Source organism: Lepisma saccharinum, chromosome 18 (assembly GCF_977018435.1).
Source record: "Lepisma saccharinum chromosome 18, izLepSacc3.1, whole genome shotgun sequence".
Classification (NCBI taxonomy): domain Eukaryota; kingdom Metazoa; phylum Arthropoda; class Insecta; order Zygentoma; family Lepismatidae; genus Lepisma; species Lepisma saccharinum.
In genome coordinates this window covers 64,547,858-64,569,485 of record NC_139246.1, presented here as the reverse complement: position 1 = coordinate 64,569,485, position 21,628 = coordinate 64,547,858, and the positions used below count along the sequence as shown (strand labels likewise).

Here is a 21,628-nt window from a genome sequence, read left to right as displayed (position 1 = left end):
GATCGAGTTAGAGATGCTAATGTATTTGAAGTAACAGGTGTGGACTTTGCAGGACCTGTTTATCTTAAAGATGGCAAAAAGGCATGGATATGCCTTTTTACATGTGCAGTATATAGAGCCATTCACTTAGAGTTAGTTACTTCTCTATCAACTGGGATTTTTATCCAGGCTTTTAGACGATTCGTGTCAAGGAGAGGCAGGCCCTCTGTAATCTACAGTGATAATGGTACCAATTTCAGAGGAACTGAGAATGCATTTATGACACTCGATTGGAAGAAAGTTGAAGAATATTCCACAGCTCAGCGAATCCAGTGGAAGTTCATTCCACCCAGTGCAGCCTGGTGGGGTGGTTTTTGGGAGAGATTGGTTCGTGTCCTGAAGGGTCTGTTGAAAAGAACACTCGGGAAATCAGTTTTGTACTACGAAGAAATGACAACAATCCTCTGTGACTGTGAAGCCATAATTAATTCACGCCCACTTACCTACATGTATGAAAGTGAGACAGAATTAGTTCCTCTAACACCTGCTATGTTCTTACAAGAAATCAGGGAGACGGGTGTACCTGATTGTGACCATGTGGATTCTTCAATGCTCAACAATCGTCTCCGTTACTGTCAGAAGTTGAGACAAGATATCAGGCATCGTTTCAGGAATGAGTATCTTGGACAGTTAACGCAAAAGGCCATAAACAGAGCATGTGGGTCTGTCAGGGTAGGAGATATTGTGTTGATTGGTTTTGACAATATGAAAAGATATAATTGGCCATTGGGTTGTGTAACTGAGATTCTTCCAGGTAAGGATCAAGTGACAAGATTGGTACGTCTGAAAACTTGCCATGGTGAATTACTTCGTCCTGTACAGAGACTGTATCCATTGGAGGTGACTGCAGTGGAGGGTGAAGCAATGAAGAGTTCATTACCTAAACCACAAACCAAAAAGAAACATCAGAAAGACATTCTCCCTCCCACTGAAACCAAACCTTGTACCACACGTAGTGGGAGAGAGATAAAATTACCTAAGAAACTATTATTGTTTGATATGCCAACTCAGGTGGGAGGATGTTAGATATTATGTGAGTTGGCACCTGGCAATATTGTTTACTCTGTTTTCCGGGCAATAGCCTGTGCAGTATTTTGCTTGTTCTATGCTGTGATATATTACTGTCATCCCGCGCAGAAAAAGTATGAAGATTGCCATGTTTTTTACTGTGTTCTGTACATGTTCTTGAGAATATAGTCAAAAGGATATTAGCAGCGAGTCTTTTATTTCTCGATCCAACAGTGGGGTTACCTTGCCAACCAGTGTTGGCACTCCTGTCTAAACTTTGTAACAGAATATATGATATGACTAGGTAGAAATTAATTTCTCCTTATAATATTGAGATAAATTAAAGTTGTGGAACAAGAGAATGAATCCAACTAATGTAATTTTCATTCATTTCAAACACTTTGGGGGGGAAGAAAAAGCTTAAAAAAAAAGCCCAACCAAATAAGCAATGGGACAAACTCTTTTTTCATTTCCCCTCCCCCCCAAAAAAAAAATTCACCGATCACCTCTTCACACCTCATGCATGTGAAGTGATGACAGCAGCACTCTGTATTCAATACAACAGTAAAGAAATGACTGCTCACACACAAAATAATATAGGAGGATACGGTAGGGAAAAATAATTCTCCTGACAATATGCCGCGGTGGCTCAGTCGGTAACGTGTCTGACTACCATGCTCAAGGTCCCGGGTTCGATCCCCGGCCGGTTCAAATCCGGGAACTTTTCTAACGGTGGAAGCGGCCCCGGCGCCTACCCAGCGTCGAATAACATGGAAACCCTGGGGGGTAAAGGCGGTCAGGGGCGTGATGCTGATCACATCACCCCCACTCACGACCGGATCAAGAAAGTGTGGGGCTTTACCCCCACACCCCCTATACGCCTTCATGGCGTGGTGCTATGCACAGGGGAACACTTTACCTTTTTTTTACCTTTACCTGACAATATGCAGTACATAATCACTAACATTCTGAAGTATAAATCAATACACATACATACAAATTGAGCCATGTAAAAAAATGGAAAGCATGATGTTAAAACAATAAGAGCTCAATCTGGTGATCAGGTTAAAATCCAAAAAAGACATATGGTCATGACGGTGAAAGAAGCGAATGCCTGTTTTGTTAAAGAACACCCTGATTTGAATATTACAAAAAGTAAATTTTATGAGCTTATGCCAAAGTATGTTTTGCTGTAGTCAGAAATGCCCCATAATGTATGTGTATGTGAAAAGCACGCCAATTTCAATTTTATTTTTGAGGCTCTGGCAAAAAAAAGGTGAAAGTTTCCCCCAAACAAGAGGTGATTTGATTTCTAAATTAGTATGTATGTACGACTGGATCCTGTCAAACATGTCATGAAAATACTTTGCTGAGTATTTTGCCAGCAAATTTTGAGCTGACAACAGAACTTACTTGTACTCAATGGGTAGATAACAATACTGGGGCACCCTGTTCTCAGTTCTGTTACAGAATCAACAAAAAATGCTATCAAAGATTTGGTTGAGAAACTGCCTAAATTTAAAACTCATTGCTTTGTGAAAAACATTCAAAGCAAACGTTTTGAGGACAAAAAGCCAGTTTATTGGACAAAGAAGTACTACAATCCGGCAGAATTAACTTGGGAGAAATGTCCACTCCGTGAGTGACGCAACTGCGCTCGAATTGGCTAGAGTGGGGGACTTTCCGCTGTAATGGGCCAACGGAAACTCTAATGTTCGGGCACGCGAAATGTTACCAACTGTTAAAAGGACTCACGTGCAGTGACAGGTGAAGCAAGCGAAGTGGCAGTGTTTTCAAATTACGGATTAAAGGTAAAGAATAAACTGTTTATCCATTTATTGTGTAAGATAGAATACTTATAATGCTTATAATTTTCTTAGCATCTCCTCTTAATACAGTGATATTTCTGTTACACAATGTAATTATTTTTCAAATCTCCCATCTCCCATTGTCAGCTGATTACCTGTGATTCGCGTGAGAGTCAATATATATTGTTCCTAACACATGTATTTAACAGAAATGTTTCTTGCACTTTTTTTCTTCATGAAAATGGAGGGGAAAAGGTGGGAAAAGGGACTTCTCTTTTGCGTCTCTTTTCAAGGGAAACTTTTTGCCGACAAACGAAGACTGGCTCTGTTGTTCTAAAGCAATGCTTTTCACTACCCCCTGGTAACTGCATTTGAAGGAAGCTTGTTTATCAGTATCCGATGTCAAAATGAAAGTTTTCCGTGCGGGTGTAAGCAGGGGGTGGGGTGGGGGGAGGGGGAAGACTGGTTGTTGAATCTGCATTGTGAGAATGGAATTTCAAGGCGCGCTGAAGGAAACCTGCGTTTTTGAGCACAAGTGTTCCACAAGTTGTAACACAGGTTACCCTGCATTGTCTAAAAATAGAATTTCAAGCAGCTGCAAGAATCGACAGTCATTTTTCACTGCGTTCTAGCTTTTCATCAGTGAAAGTTGTGCGTAGGTGTGCGTCGTTTTGTGCCCAAGTGCGAGGATATTTTTTGAGTGAAGTGACAGACTTCGAAGGACTTTTTTGTCATCTACGTGTTTTTCTTGTGGTGTGAAAAGTGTGGTAGTGTCGTTTCTGCCTGTGTTTCCAAAAGGCTTATAGTCGACCATGGCTGCCCACGGTGATCTCCGTTGTGATGAAATCCAAAATGAGCTGGAGGATATGGATACAGACTCCGAGTGGGATGAAGAAGAGCTTGACATTCCCTCCGATATATCATCAGAATCTGATTCTGATGATATGTCACAAAGACGTTCCTCTTCCCCTCCACCTGCTCCATCCGACAGGCAACCCCTTTCCCGAACTGGTAGAACTGCTCCCAACCCCCAACCTTTCCTAGGACAGACTGGACTGAAGGTTCGACACATTAACGATGCATCCTCTTCCTTGGACTTTTTTTCCTTGACTTTCTCCGAAGAAATCTTCCAGCATTGGTGACTGAGACCAACAGGTACTACCACAAACATATCACAAAGCACCCAATGACAAAGCCCGAACGTGACATGACCATTGACAAAATGAAGACTTTCGTTGGTCTGACAATACTGATGGGACATGACCGCAGATTACGTTGTCAAGACTACTGGTCCAGAAAACCCCACCTTCACACACAGATTTACGGACAACAGATTTCACGTAACCGCTTTTATCACCTGCTCAGATTCCTACACTTTGAGGACAACACGAAGAACCCCTCCCCCCAGGATCCCGATTATGACAGGCTGTGGAAGATGAGGTTTGTCTTTGACAATATCAATGAGCTTAGCTGTAATTGCTACTATCCTACAGAGCATTTAGCAGTTTATGAAGCTATGGTCTTGTACAAAGGGGAAGTCATCTTCAAACAGTATATTCCAAAGAAACACAAGAGGTTTGGGATCAAGATCTACAAACTCTGTGATTCTTTGGGATACACCTATGACATGAGCGTATAACTAGGCAAGGACAAGAACAGAGCGACTGCCACAACATCAGCGATGCATGGTTAGTTGTAGCGTTGACGGAGAAGGTGAAGGGAGTTGGTCATAAATTATTTATGGACAACTACTTCTCTTCTCCAGAGCTATTTGATGATCTCACAACAAGAAATATCTATTGCTGCGGGACCATTAATCCCCGATAAAAAGGCCTCCCACCCAACTTTTGAAAGACTGACTTGAAGCTGAAGAGAGGTAACCTACGTGTTCGGGCGAAGAATGACTTGACTGTGATATGTTGGAAAGACAAGAGAGAGGTGTACCTATTGATGAACATCCATCAGTCACCAGCTGAGGGAAATTTCTTGGATGAGCATGGCAATGTACTCAAGCCGGCTATTGTATGCGAATACAATAGCCACATGGTTACGTTGACAAGGCCAACCGCATGACTAATTCCTACGGTGTCCAACGAAAGACCATGAAGTGGACTGTCAAGCTCTTCAAGACATTTTATCAGAACATGAGGCACTGTGAGTTCCATGAGAAGTTGGCTATAAGTCTTTTGGGGACAAGTGGCGGGCAAGACACTCGAACCCCAGCTCCCCAAGGTGCGACACAACTTGGTCCATCATTAAGTTCGTCTCCATCTACCAGCACGTGCTACGAGGTTAGTGGCTTCCGTCACTTCCCCACCATGACACGGGAACAACGGAGATGTGTGCTGTGCGGGCCACAAACTTCACAGCGAAGTAGATGCTGCTGCATTACCTGCAAGGTGCCCCTGTGTCTGGAGCAGCAAAGGTAAATACAAAGAAACCTTCTTATTTGTACTCTTCATCCTATATTTTTTAAAATTATTTCTGGGGGTTTCCTCCCTCCCCCTCCATATACATGCCGAATTTGCATAAATTTTGCATTTTGACATCATTTTTTTTCGAGGGACGGGGGGAAAACCCCATTTTTTAAAAAAATATTTTTCAGGGGATTTCCTCCCTTTCCACCTCCATATGTACGCCGAATGTGCACAAAATATACATCGTCTGAATCTGTGATTCATTCTGCATACAACGGTATATCATTCATATCTCTAGGGCATTTAGTTTCTGAGCTATAGTCATTTCAATGTAACTCTGCATTTCGCTCAATTCCGAAGCTTGAGACAGTGGCGTACAAGCCTTTCGTTTCAGGGGTACAACTCGCGTTACATTGGTCATATGATAATAATGCAAATATTTTTGTGTTCCTTACATGTCAGCGATCATTTCCATGTGCAAGTCGACACTGTCATGCACTTTTTTCTTGGGGGGGGGGGACCCCATTTTCCCCCGAAATTTTCGAGTTTTGAGAGTTAGCCCCCTCCCCCTGCCACATATACACCGAATTTGTATAAATTTCATATAGTCTGAATCTGTGATTCATTCTGCGTACAACGGTATATCATTCATATCTCTAGGGCAATTAGCCTCCGATCTACACTCATTTAATTGAAACTCTGCATTTTGCTCAAAATCGGCTCGGGGCCATGGGAATTACATGTGTAAATGGCCTTGGGACTCAAAAAGTTACAAATAAATTCACCATGACAAATCTATGTTACCTAGAAAAAAGAATTTGGTGTTGATGGAGTGGGAGGAACAGTAAAAAGAATGGTTTGGGAGCAAGTCAAAACCAGACAAGCTCATGTAGCTACAGCAGAGGACTTTTTCAACGTTTGTAAAGATGTTGAGAAGGGTATTCATACTATGTTTGTACCCAAAACTGAGATCGAAAAACACAGATTGTTCTTAGAAAACAGGTGGAAACTTATCAAATCAATTCCACAGATACAATCTTGTCATTATTTCTGGGCTTCCACCCTTTATACAGGCAATATTGTTTGTGGCAGGACTCACGTATCAGAACTTCATCAACACCATGTTTGTCTTGATGAAGAGTCAGATGAATCTGACATTGATGTAGATCGAATCACATCAAAGACTACCGGTACATCAAGATTAGGTTACAGAGATGTGTACAGCGATGACAAGTCTGAACTAGACGAACCCATAACAAAGCTGAAATCCAAATAAGATGTTCATATAGGACAGTACCTGTTAATCAAACATGTGGCACAAGGAAAAAAAAGCTAAGTCACAAGTACATTGTTGTGGCTCAATGAGGTGTTGAAGAAAACAACGAAATTGAAGTGTTCTATTTGGCCAAAGTCACAAATGACAAAAAAGAGAACTACTGTGTTACATTGAAACCACGTCATATATGATCAAATTCTGCGAAGTGGTTGGTTTACTTGAAGCACCCCAAGCTGTTTAAGCAGGCGACAGAATTTATTTCAAGTTTTCAGAGAACATTTAAGTTACGGTATTTATCAAAAGTAAAAAATGACAAAGAGACAAAAAATAGTTTATTTTAGATGGTTAACATCTGATAAAGTTGTGTTTATGTTAACAAGTAATAAAACAAGTTTGTATTATGCTGACTTCCATCATTTTTGACCTGACACAATTTTATCCCATCCATAACAGGTACAGCCTTTATACAATTTTTTTTCTAAATTAATCAGAACACATACAATATTACAATACCTATTATAGTATGTTAAATGTTGTGCCCTAGCATGTATAACAAAATCAATCATTAATTCCTTTGTAATTCATAGGAATGTTGAAGTGAAATTGAAATTGTAGGCAAAATGATGGGGTCCAAATCATGTCCCGTCCGTAACGCAACTTAAATTATTTTTATTTCATTAACCACAGTAAAAAATACCATAGTAAACTAAATATTTTAATTTTACACGTAATTAATTTGTTTATTTAACTTTAAACTAACAAAGAAAGTTAAATGTTATTAGGGAAAATCACTGAATGTCCCATCCGTAACCCGGAATGGCTGAAGACAATAGTTAAATCACTTAAGAAGTGCAGCATTAGTAATGCACTAGATGGTACAGAGAACAATTTGTTGTATGAGGACTCAGATTCTTCTTTGGAAAAAGTTTCAAGTGACCCCCTTCACTTAGCTCTGGAGACGAATGTCTGCATTTTGACAAAGATGATTGTAATGTATACTTTCCTAGTTAGATTAGGTAAGTAATTTGTTGAAAGTAGACCTACACATTACTTTACATTTGAAATAGTGTAAATTAATTATAATATTCAGCGATAAAGGTTTTTTCCTCAATATTGTGTACAAAAGCAGGGGGTGCATCTTATATGCTGGTAAGTATGGTAATTGGATTTGCATTGGGGGTGCAATAATTCTTCAGGGCTCGTACAAGGAAGACACATCAATTTTAAGAGCCAGATTCAAAAGGAACTTAGTTGTCATTCATTGTCTAAATCACAAATTAGAGTTTGTAGCTCATAATGTAGTTAATGTTCAATCAAAACCTTAAAAGTCAATCAAGGATTCATTATACAAACTGTTTACAACTAGTCTCAAAAACCAAAAATAAGTTTTAGAAGCAACTGCTGCCAACTTGAATATAGAACTTAGAAAAAATCAAATGTAGCTTTGACACTCAATGGGTTGCATTTCCTTTATCAGCAGATGTCTGCTGTGGTATCAGACTTTCCTGGTCTTGCAGGTTTTCTTTGCATATACAGGGAGGTTATTTCAGTCGTTCACCGCCAGAGTGACGGCCGTTCGGCGGACTCTTCATGCAACAGGTCCCGGCAAATTGCATTACAGGAAGTCCGTAACAGAAACCGCTTGTTTTCTAATGTTTCCACTTTTCACAATTACAGTTACAATTACAATTGAAATAAGCACGTACCTTGTCCCAAATACAAATATTTCTGGCACCTTATTTCTGACATCTAATCTTAGATTAGTCATCGCTACTTTATCCTCAGTTGTCGCGACAGCGCCGGCAGCTTATCGGGGGTTGGGTGAGTTGTCAGCCGCGAGAGGGCGCTTCATACTGCACGTGTCGGCAGTGATGCCAACCGTAGGGACATGTCCCTAAGCATAGGGACTTTTCACTAAATTTCGCCCGCGTAGGAACGTAGGGACAGATTTTGCCAAATGAGGGAAAACGTAGGAATTTTTTTCAATCTTGGTAAATGACATTTTATGAATTAGTTTATCTGGATACTTTAGCGAAGAGGAGAAAAAAGAACTAACTAACAAATCTCCATCAGAATTTTGGAACATGTTATCGGTTACCAAAAACTTTCAAGGCAAGTTCCTTTTTGAAAACATTTCCACTCTCGCGAAAATAGTGCTAACATTGCCACATTCTAAAGCGGAAACGGAAAGAATATTTTCAATGTTAAGTGATACAAAAACAAAAAAGGGAAATAAAATGGGACCAGAATTGTTAAAGACTGCAGGAAATACAGCATCACCAACCAACATCTATCTCTGCACAGCAGCAGCATGTATGACTTCAAATAACATAATCAACAGTAAACGACTCAACGTTATTCATTAGGGGTGTGCGGGATCCTTTACTTTAAAAAGTCGTTAATTCTCGACGTTTTCTGCCTTGTAAGTTTCTGGAACTTATCGAAAATTGTAAGTTTTTATTCTAGAAATGCAAAAACAATCACTTAAAGTGAAAATGACTTGTAAAATTCGAGATTTCCAGTGCTTCGGGAAATTTCGAACATTTCCCGTCCCGAAAATTTTCCGACTTGGTCGGGAAATTGCAAATTTTTCAGTCCCGAATGTCGGGATTTAAAAAAATTACCATCCCGATCCCGTCCCGACCCAAAAAATTCTGTCCCGCACACCCCTATTATTCATTAAGGCAAGAACTTACAATACCGGACCCTTCTGTAATTTCTATGCTACGTCTTATACTCACGAAATAATTATTCGTGATGATATATCTCAAGTTAACATGTTGGGGTGAGGGGGAAAAAATGTTAATTAACGTGTAGAAGTTGTAAAATAAGCATTTCAATTCTCGCAATGATTCTCCGTATACAAGTATGGTAGCCATATTTGTTGATATGAACAAATTACAATTAGTTAAGCTGTCTACAGCATTGCCACACTGTTGATTTCATACTTGGAGAGCATGGATTGTGTAAGAATAGCGGAAGAGAACAGTAAAAAAGTTGTTAATGTTATACAGATTGTTAGGTGGAGTGTGCAGGAGGGCTAATTAATAAACTTATTCATTTCAGTATATTGCCCAAAGAACGTGCTTACATGTGACAGCGACAATCACGATGTAGAAGAACTGATTTGATTACAGGTAAATTTGGCAACATTACATCAATCATAAAATTGCAGGATACTAAAATGGCGTCTTCGATGATGTTAAAGTGCTACGAAAAAAATATTTTTTATCGGTTCGTAATCACAATTACCGCAAAACCATTCAGGAATAGCCCCACTGAGCATTCTCGGTAAGGTTAGGTTCAGTTAGGTTAGGCAAGGCAAACATAGTTCAAAACGGGTAGCCCAACAAACCATTGACGGATAGCCCCACGAACCATTCAGGTACAAAAAAGGTAAAGTGTTCCCCTGTGCATAGCACCACGCCATGAAGGCGTATAGGGGGTGTGAGGGTAACGCCCCACACTTTCTTGATCTGGTCGTGAGTGGGGGTGATGTGATCAGCATCACGCCCCTGACCGCCTTTACCCCCCAGGGTTTCCCCCAGGTACCCATGTTATTCGACGCTGGGTAGGCGCCGGGGCCGCTTCCAGGTACGGTTAGGTTAAGTTAGGATAGGCAAATGTAAATTCGCTCCTTCATTAATTGTGGAAGCACCGAGCAGAAAGATTTGGTAAGTAAATGTGTATATTTTATCTTCTGTTTTGCATGCTCATGAGGTGATAATTTTTTTAGTCGCTTTACTTGGCGTAGGGACATTTGGTCAGTTGTAGGGACATTTTGACTACGTCTGTAGGGACATTGCCGAAAAATGGTTAGCAACACTGTCGGCTACCAGACGTCAGTGTACGTTCATGTTCACTTCTGTTTGCGTTTATCAGTACACGTGTTGCTTATACTGTGTTATTGTAATGTGCTACTCATGGCCAGTGCTTTATTGTGTGTTAATTGTTATTCATTCATTAGTTATGTCGTTAAACAAATATAGTCTTGAACAGAGAGTTTTTATGTACGATAATTACGTGAAAACGAATTCTTGCAGAAAAGTGGTCAGGGAATTACGATAGACAGGATCTCTTGAACCTAAGAAACGTGTTGTATTGCTATTAAAGGAGGTCATTTTCAACATCTCTTATAACACAGGAGGTTAGTGATCATCATTATTATTACTTTTAAATATCATTTTACGCTTTCGGTTTGCTTTATGCGCCGGGATGCTGTCTTCCCTTTCTGACAACTGACGATAAAGTAACGATGTCTAATCTAAGATTTTCTGTCAGAAATAAGGTGCCAGAAATATTTGTATTTGGGAGGACACCTTTTCCACACACACACAGCATCCTTGCGACAAGGTACGTGCTTATTTCAATTGTAATTGTAACTGTAATTGTGAAAAGTGGAAACATTACAAAACAAGCGGTTTCTGTTACGGACTTCCTGAACGCAATTTGCCGGGACCTGTTGCATGAAGAGCCCGCCGAACGGCCGACACGCTGGCGGTGAACGACTGAAATAACCTCCCTGTACAAGAAGCAATGACAAATCTTATGCATCTCTAGATCAAACTTAATTCCATGGGTTACATGACTCGATGGTGCAACTTTTTCTCTTTGATGATAATTTAGAAGTTTTGAAACAGTTGTCTGTATTTGGAAAGAGCCTGTTGGAGCATAAGTGCAACGTGGAATGCTGCAGGTGTTTTCTAGAAAGCAGGTACGGAAGGATTTGCTCTGAAAAGAATACAGTACAAAAGATACTTCAGAAGTTCGAGAAGAAACAATTTCCACATTTCAGAAAGCAGTTCCTGCAAGATATTTCTTTCACAAAGGTTTTGTGATTGTAGCAAATTCACACAATATTTGATGGAAACAAGTGGCGACGAAGTGAAAATGAGCTGATTTTGTATGATGATAAAATCAAAATGCTGTGTTTTGTGAAATTTACAACTTCTGACTCAGATAATACCTTCCCACTTACAGTAAAGGACTTTCGAGAGTACAAGTGGAACAAGAAAAAAGTTGGATAATGTGTTGAAAGAGCTTTCAGTAACAGTAACTAATGTTTAATGATTTTTTCAAAGATTCATAGAAGAAAGACCAAATATCACAGAATTGTAGAAATGATTGTGAGAGTAAATTTGAACCTTGAAAAAATGCAATATATCGAAGAAAATGAAAAACAAATAAAAAATACCTCACACAAGCAGCACTTCTCATTGACAAGGCATTCTTCATTCATGGAAGAAAAATAATGTATCGCAGAATAGTGGAAATGATTGTTACAGTCAATCTGAAGCTTCCTGAAAGTAATTAGCAGTGTTTGGAGTTAGAAAAAGTGATATTTATGAGCGAAAGAAGATATAAAAGGCAAATTACGCAAATATCATTGCTCTCCACTGTCAAGGACACGAGGCTCAAAGTTTATTTATATCGTCTTCTTTTACATGGCGAAGTTAAGGCTGTGGAGCCTTTTCTTCCACTTGACCATGTTTACAAAAAAAATGAATATGAAATAATTAAAATATTGAAAAAAAGAAAGAAAAAAATATAAAAATTACAGAGAAAAAAAAATACAAAGAAAAATTACATATAAGAAAGGTAATCTAACCTATAGATACGGCACACACACTCGCACACACACATACATATCTTTGCCCTTACACACGTACAAACAAATACATAACACTACACTTACTTAAGCACAGTCCAAAACGATATACTTTGACGATAATTCATCTTAACTATTACGCTAAATAATTTTTGTGCCTTACGTCCTTCTATCATTCTCTGCACCCGCCATATTACTTGTATTAGGGAAATCAAACATTTAATTTTCATTGTATAATATGTGTAACTTTAACAATTTTTTGAACGTCACAATTGAGGAAGAGACATGAATTTCAGGTGGCAACTTGTTCCAAAGGCCTGCTGAGGTAACAGTAAACGAATTTGCATAAAAGTTGGATTTGTGGAGTGGAATGGAGAGCAGAGACCTTTCGCACGATCTGGTGTTGCGGCTGTGAAAGTCGGAAAGATGTTGAAATCGGTTATAGAGATATTGCGGGTCTTTTGTTTGGAGGATTTTGTACAATAAAATTAACTTATGAAAATTACGTTTATCACATAATTTAAGCCACTCGACCTTCGCAAAGTACGATGTCAAATGCTCTGAATATTTTAGATCGAAAACGAAACGAATGCAGGCATTTGAATTCGCTGCAGACGTTTAGCTTGCTCGTGATTGACATCCAAGAAAGCAATGTCGCAATAGTCAACAATGGGAAATACAAGAGACTGGACCAGTTTAATTTTTATGCGTTCAGGGAGGAAGTTTTTGAGCCGATAGAGTGAATGCAATGCACCGAAAGCTCTTCTAGATACAGAGTTAACTTGCTCTGCCCAGGTGAGATGGTGGTTGAGTATCACACCCAGATTCTTAACAGTAGTGGAGAAGGGCAGATGAATATCATTTACGTTGAGTCTAGGGAGGCTAGATTTATCTATTTTGCTCAAAATTCTAGGGGAACCTACAAGAATACACTGGGTTTTAGTCGGGTTTAGATGTAAGCCATGGTGTGCAGACCAAGTACTTATTTGTTTAAGGTCATTGTTCACAATTTCTATTGCATGCAGTATTTCTTGTGGGGGAAAAGAGAAATATAACTGAAAATCGTCAGCATAGATATGGTATTTACAGCAGTTAAGCACCGTCGGGAGGTCGTTTATATACATAGCAAATAAGAGGGGGCTGAGTACAGTGCCTTGAGGGACACCACATGGAATGTTTTTCCACGACGATTTTCCATATAGGTCAACGACACATTGTTGACGTTCTTGTAGATAGGAGTAGAACCAATTAACCGCGGAGTCGGAAAAATTGAATATCGATGATAATTTAGCGAGTAGAATTTCATGATCAATTGTCTGAAAAGCTTTTGTAAAGTCTAGAAGTACCAGAATCGTAAGTTGTTTATTGTCCATGGCTAGCCTCATGTCATCGGTTACGTTGACAAGAGCCATGCAAGTGCTGTGGTTACTTCGAAAGCCAGACTGAAGAGGATCTATTAAATTATTTCGCGTTAGAAAGTCCCGGGTTTGATCCCTAACGAGAAGCTCTAGGGCTTTAGACAAGGCTGGGAGGATGCTGATTGGTCGGTAATCGTTGACGTTTATTATGTTGTTTGTTTTAGGTATAGGGCGTACCAGGGCAAGTTTCCAAGACGAGGGAAATGTGCCGGTAATTAAAGAAAAATTTAAAATATGAGTGATAGGAGCAAGTACGTGCTAGAGAATTTTTTTAATCATGAGGATAGAAATTTCATCTACTCCTACGGCCGATGACTTTATCTTCTGTAACGATTTTCTGACTTGTTCTGGCGAAAAATAAGAAAAACAAAATTTTGGAGAAGTTGTGGAGCCTGTTTCAATGTTACGAATCGTTTCGTGTTTCACATTATCATCGACGATCGGAAGATCACAAAAGTGATCGTTCAATACTTCCGGTGGAAATTTATTAATGGATTCGTGGTTTCTCCGCTTCCCAACTTCCAGTATTTTCATTTTTTTCCAGAGGACGTCAGGTTTGCTTTCGTATGTTAGTAGTTCAGACGCGAATCGGCGCTTTGATTTTCGTACTTCCTGGGTGCAACGGTTCCTCAGGGTTCTGAAATTTTCAAAGATGGATGTGTTATGATCACCAACCTTGATCCCCTTCCTATATTTGGTGTACGCTTTGTCACGCATCACCATAAGCCGGTGCAACTCGTCCGTCAGCCAGGGAGCAGGGGGACGCGAAACATGCTTCTTCCTGACTGGAGCATGTTTATCGTACAATTGGAGGATAAAGGTATTTAACAATGAAACTTGATCATCCACTGTAGGTAACGTACTGATTAAATGCCATGGTACAAGGGCAGCGTCTTCATTTAGGCGGGCTTCGTTAATGTTTTTGAAGTCTCTATATGAAACTTGTTTTGCTTTATATTTAGGAACGCGAAGATAATAGGACACGTAAATTAAATCGTGGTAGGAAATTCCAGGCACTGGTATTTGGCCATGGCACGTTACACGATTTTCGTCAGAAACCAAGATGACGTCAAGCCATGATTCGGAAGTGGCCGTGTGGTGGGTTGGATTTAAATGGCATATGGAAAGATTTAAAGCAGAGAACGTATCACGGAATTCTATAACCTTTTCTTTTTTGCTACATAGGTCGGTATTCATATCTCCCAAAACGATCGTGTGTGAATATTTTGGTAGAAAGTTTGCAACGTCGTTCTCGAAGTTATCAAGGCGAGTGCAAGGTGGACGATAGACTACCGCCAGGAGGAGTTTTTGTTGACAGATACTGATTTTGAGGATTATATATTCCGATGAACCGTCATAGGCATCGAGCGACTTTGAGAGAATTTTGGCAGGGATGTCCTCGCGCAAATAAATTGCCACTCCCCCTCCCCTCTTTCCGATTCTGTCTTTCCTAAATAAACGAAATCCCGGAAAATGCACCAGATCGTCCGAAAGACTCTCCTTCAACCACGTTTCCGAGACCAGTAAGGCATGCACGTCTTTGTTTATTTGAATTATATTTTCTACTTCTAGGAAATGAGCGAGAATACTTTGCGCATTGATATGAATTGCGTTAAAGCTGCCGGGTGCAACATTCAGCTGCGGCCCAGAATATGGATAAACCGTTTCCGTTTGTAGCGCTGCAGTTAAGTAGGAAAGGCCATTGTTGCTGTTTGTTGGAGAAGTACAAATGTTGCAAAGTTGGTTGAAGAAGTTCGACGTCGGCGTTGCCGGATTTACATTACACAAATCGTCTCTATCAGCCATAATATTGCTTACGGTTTTTAGAAGTGCCGACAAATGGATGGAAAGCACACATTTTAAACGAGATTACATATATAATTAGTTTAAAAAAGATTTGACTTACCATAAAAGTAGCGTTGATGAAAGGCAGGTGCAGTGAACACAGAAATAATAATACACTTCCATTAGATTTAAATTTTAAAGACACTCACATTGTGTTGGGCTTGAGACCAGCACCAACATGATGAGATATTGAAGGCATTTAGGGAAATTATTATAATGCCTAAACCTGGCCAGGCCAACCCAGCCTAACCTAACTGCAAAAGCATTTAGGGGTGATATTTGAATAATAAGTAAGGTAAACCTGTATGAAAGCCCTTCGCACACTACACATATCACCTACGTGGGAGACAACAGTAAACGCATAGCAGTATATTCTAAATCAGTAAGTAATCGCTAAAATCCTGAAGTATGTGTTAGCAGACAGGGAAAAAATCGAATCTTGCACAAAAAAAAAAAAAAAATGCCTGTGCACCACGATGAAATCAAAATTAAACAATCAGAACATGGGCCAAACTTTTATAAGAGTTGCTTGGTGTTCCAGCATGTTCAGCACATGTGAAAGGGCTTTCAGCGAGTTGAATATCATCTTGACAGACTTGCAGAATTGGATGCTAATTCAGGCTCTACCATAATCATTAACAGACCAGTCAGCAAAGATTTCCCTGCCGAAAAGTGTGCAGCCCTGTGGAATAAAGAGGACCTTTCGGCAACAGACCAACCTCAAAGAGTTGAGACAACTCAGAGTTCATCGCATTTGAGCAGGCTCTTTTCCACTTGTTCTCATGACATATTTAACATGTATTAAAACGTTTACAAGAAACATGGGGTAGGTGAGATGGACATTAAGTTTGAACTTGGGCAATATAAATTTCGTCAAGTTTTCAGTGTTACTAGTTCAATAGCTATTTAGTGTAGCAATTTGGGTTTTCTTAAATGCAATGTAAATATACTGTTTCTAAATTACGTGTAAAAGTTATAAGATTTCATGACCTAGGTTAGAACCAATGTTCAAAGGTACTTAGATCTCTAAGGCAAATAGTTTAGTTTATTGGCTGGTAAAATATACAAATCTGCATACCCAAAATAATCAAGGCTTTGACTTTTAGAATTTATTTCTGAAGTTTTGTTACACGTCTCAATTGTTTCTCTGCTAAGATCAGAGGTAACGAAAATTAATGTATCTTTTGACCAATTAAAATGTAAAAATACAACTGTGGAATCTCGCATAGAAGAAATAGCGTGTAGCAAACTAAGACTACAAATTTCTGCTTATATCTCAATCCCATTTGCTGTCAATAAGCTACCACAAATGACAAAGGTAGCGCAGTGGCCTCCTTTTAAAAATCTTTCTTCTTATATCTCATGTGCATGCCAAAATCATATGACTAGTAAAATAACGGCTAAAAATGCTTACTTTTCTTTTTCTTTCCTCTTCGTATTCTCACAGGGCACAAAAAAGCCATTTCTAACCCACATTATTTACCCACAACTTACGGCCATTACCCCAGTCATATTTCGAGTTATCGAAATCGAACTATCGCCATACTGAAAATAATCGAATTGACCCTGACATCTCAGCCGCGTTCAAGAAACCACGTTGTAACATCTTGCTTCTTTAACTGCTTGGAAAGACGTCACGTCACAACAGAGTTGGGGAAAAAGCTGTAAGCATGATATTATTTTCAGAACATCTCCATGATGCTAGTAAGCCTACCAACATTTATGCATTACAAGGGCGGCGCCAGACATTTTCGACATGGTGGGCAGTGATTTATCCACACACCCCTAATACCTTCCAACACCCTCCCAAATTTTGTCGAACACCCCCCATTCAGAAAAATGGAACCCCCCCCCCACTACGGGGGGATTTTTATATAAACAATAGATGACAATACTTCAACATTAACAGAAAGGAACCATAGGCATGCCATAGACGTCGAGAGGGGAGGTTGAACGGGTCGGTGGACCCTCCCTGGAAATTGACATCGTCCATTTAAACATACAAGAAACCCGAAAGTTTGTTACTCTTATTGTTAGGAACAGAAAGAAAGTTAATTTAGTTAGTATTCGAACAGAACAAACAAATTAAAAATGCATTGGATCGAAAACATTGAACAAATGGTTTCACAGTTTTCAAAGTTCTAATAATTACAGTTGTAGGTTAGAGGCCACACAGTACACTTTATATATATAAAAAATCCACCTATCATTTGAAGGCTTTTCTTGAACGAGACGTGCAAAAGTTAATATCAAAATGCATTCAGATACTAACTGCATAAAATAAAATAAAAAATAGTTGTGCTGGTATGGACGGTGTTAAAGGTGAAGCTACTGCGGAGCATGCCAGGGTTGGCACGTTTAAAACAAAAGTGTTTAAAATACATGGCTTTGTTTTTTTTTACTAATGTTTAAAACATTAAAACAATGTGTTTTGCAAGGGCGGCGCCAGACATTTTCGACATGGTGGGCAGTGATTTATCCACACACCCCTAATACCTTCCAACACCCTCCCAAATTTTGTCGAACACCCCCCATTCAGAAAAGTGGAACACCCCCCCACTACGGGGGGATTTTTATGTAAACAGTTATGCAGTTAGTATCTGAATGCATTTTGATATTAACTTTTGCACGTCTCGTTCAAGAAAAGCCTTCAAATGATAGGTGGATTTTTTATATATATAAAGTGTACTGAGCAGTGACGTGCACTGAGGATTAGCTAGTCTAGCAGAGATAGATCAACCAATCTCTAATTATTTTCAAATCACAATATTTATTGTTTTGTTGAAGCCACAGTTCATATGCAACTTTTTTTTTCACGCGCTTCTCGTCCCTCGGTGCGTTCAGCGGCCTAGCTCGCAGTAGTTATGTTCCCGGATATGGGTCGATAAATCAATTGATTGGAAAAGATCGATGAAAGATCAATTGATGATAAAGGGCGGTGGACAAGCAAGCATTGTTTATTTTTGGATGGAGGCCAGAAATGGGCGGGGTTTGAGATATGTGGATGGGTTTTGATTGGTTTGTGGGGTATGGGGAGATGGTGGCGTGGGCTGGTGAGTGAGAGTGTTGTTTGAGAAAGGTGAAAGGTTACAGATGAGCGGTTGGAATGACGAAATCAGGATGTGAGTGTGGGACTGTTGGGTGATATGGAAGTAGCGTAGAACAAAGGAGGTATTGTGGACGGTGTAAAGGTTGGAGATAAAGTTCGTTGTATGTTTCCGGGAGATGTTTTTGCGTGTTTATCGATAGTGGCGTCATTGTATGTGTGGTCGGTATAGGGTAACGACCGTATAGGGTAACGACCGATGGAGGGAGAAGTGAAAAAGGAAAAAGTTGTGGAGAAACAGGGAGTAAATAAAGTAAATAGAAAAAAAGTACAATTTGCGGAAGGGGATAGTGTGTATATTATTCCGGGGTGGGAAGAGGATAGGAGGGGTACGTGGGCGTTGGACGCTTTGCGCGAGAGGATGCGCAGAGAAAATAGGTGCGTGATAAGCAAGGAGGATGAGGTATATAAGGACAATTGATCTGTTTATGTTTACATCACAGTGAGCACCCTGTGTGGCCATCGTCTTCTTCCAGAGACTACCTTTCGGAGCCAGTTTCGAATAGATACTATCAGTGATCTAGCAGGTATATCATAGTAAGTATATGATGGTAGATTATTACGTTGTAATGTTTTGATTGATTTATCGATTGATTGATTGGTTTAGTGTTTGAAGTCCGTTTATGCACAGTATTAACCTTAAAGTAGAATCCGAATATTGATTGATTGATTGAATGTTTTAAGCCCACTTTATGCACAGTAAGGTTAATACCGGGTATCGAACCCGGGGCCTTGATTACAAGGCAACGACGCTACAACTGCGACAAGATTATTACGTTGCTGTAATGTTTTGATTGATTGATCGATTGATTGATCGATTTAGTGTTTTAAGTCCACTTTATGCACAGTAAGGTTAATCGGGAGTGGACCTACAGTTTAAAGTGGAATCCGAATCACTATGTGCCTCCACCGGGTATCGAACCCGGGACCCTTGATTACAAGGCAACGACGCTACCACTGCGCCAAAATTATTACGTTGCTGTAATGTTTTGATTGATTGATCGATTGATTGATTGGTTTAGTGTTGTAAGTCCGCTTTATGCACAGTAAGGTTAATCGGGACTGGACCTACGGTTTAAAGTGGAATCCGAACATTGATTGATTGATTGATGTTGTAAGTCCACTTTATGCACAGTAAGGTTAATCGGTAGTGGACCTACAGTTTAAAGTGGAATCCGAATCACTATGTGTCTCCACCGGGTATCGAACCCAGGGACCCTTGATTACAAGGCAACGACGCTACCATTGCGCTAAAATTATTACGTTGCTGTCATGTTTTGATTGATTGATCGATTGATTGATTGGTTTAGTGATGTAAGTCCTCTTTATGCACAGTAAGGTTAATCGGGACTGGACCTACCGTTTAAAGTAGAATCCGAACATTGATTGACTGATTAAATGTTTTAACTCCACTTTATGCACAGTAAGGTTAATCTGTACTAACCCTACACTTTAAAATAGGATCCGAATCACTATGTGCCTCCACCGGGTATCGAACCCGGGGCCTCTTGATTACAAGGCAACGACGCTATCACTGCGCCATCGAAGAGACCATCTGTAATGTTAATGCAAAAATTAGTGGATTATTGTTACAACCCATTACTACGAGATGATGTAAGAGGTATATCTTTTTTATTTCTAGTCTTCATAAAGTAGAAGAACAGTTTACGAGAACTTTGACCTCACCTCACCGTGAATTCCCGGATATCATCGAGGAGACCGACACATCAGAAGTTGAAGACGTGTAAAGGTAAAAGGTGAGAAAAAATATTACCTATATTTATTGATTAGGCTATAAATCACCATCCTCTTCATCGGTGATATCGATAATGGGAGGCGTAGCAGGAGGAGACGGTGGCGCAGCAGCAGGAGAAGGTGGCGCAGCAACAGGAGACATCTCATATAACAGGAAGGTTTTGAAAAGGGCCAGCTTCCGGTTGTTCTAAAACAAAAATGTATAACTGTAATCAAGGTGTACGTGCGATATATCTAACATATTTTCTTTATATTTTCAGATATGGCATCCCTACCATTTGAATTCAATGTATTGCATGGGAATCTTAAAGATACAGAACATTCTGGGGAACGAAGGAATCTGTGGAGCAAGGTCCAAGCTCGCCAAGTGGAGAGACAGATCGCATGCTACATAGATTTCTGCGAGGAGAACGGATTAGCGGAGAACCTGATGAAGAACCTGGAGGAGGTCTGCCGTGATATGGAAGTCCAAATCGACACGCTCACTAAAATGTTTAGTTACATATCAGAAAAAAAGAACACGTCCCCAGTATTTGGGGATTTTTTGGAAAATGTAAAACAGGCACAGTATGTGCCATCTCATTTATCCCTTCGTGTATGTTTCGAAATGATGGAGGTTTTCAAAAATATTAGAAAACAAAAAACGGAGGAGACAAAAAAGAACGATGAAAAGGAGATGGAGAGTAAAATGTCAGAACTTCTAAAGAAAAGAAAATTGGACAAATAAATACTAACACCACTAATACACTAACACTTTTGTCCGATTTTCGTTTGTCTACACCCGAAAAATTAAATGAGAAAAGTGTATAGGTGATTTAGTAAATGAAATGTATATATTTTAAAATACAACTAGATGGATATGAAATGTTTATAATAAAATATATTCAGAAATTATGTTATTTTTATATTAATATGAAATACCTGTATGTTAGTTACGTTTTTCTCATAATACATTGGTGACATAGCTGTTTTATAATCAGAGTTCCGGATCTGCTATTCCATAAAATGGTTCGAATCCGATTTTACTATGGTGACATGTCTCATAATTAAGGTCCCGGGTTCGACACCTGGTAAAAATACACAGTAATTCGAACTCTTGATTTTGATTGGTTGTTTAAAGTCCACTTTATGCACATTAAGGCTAATCGGAACTAGACCTACAGTTTAAAGTGGGATCCGAAATGTGCCTCCACCGGGAATCGAATCCGGGACCCTTGATTACAACACGACGACGTTACCACTGCGTCATCGGGGAGGTCTAACAATTCGAACCCCGGTGTAAACTGTAGGTCTAGTTGTGATTAGTCTTTCTACATAAAATAAGTTTGAAACAGACAAAGATGCAAAT

At 39.5% G+C, this 21,628-nt stretch overlaps 1 protein-coding gene across 2 annotated transcripts in view; it reads right to left on the bottom strand.

Annotated features, from left to right (window-relative positions):
* LOC146002130 (SH3 domain-containing protein Dlish-like) overlaps positions 1-16,953 on the bottom strand; it is a 49,030-nt gene extending 32,077 nt beyond the window's left edge. For both annotated transcript variants that reach the window (XM_083139849.1, XM_083139850.1), the window contains exon 1: positions 16,834-16,953. In XM_083139849.1, coding sequence (XP_082995975.1) covers positions 16,834-16,882 — 49 coding nt within the window. In that variant the 5' untranslated portion in view covers positions 16,883-16,953. The remainder of the gene's footprint in view (positions 1-16,833) is intronic.
* Positions 16,954-21,628: the final 4,675 nt, after the last annotated feature.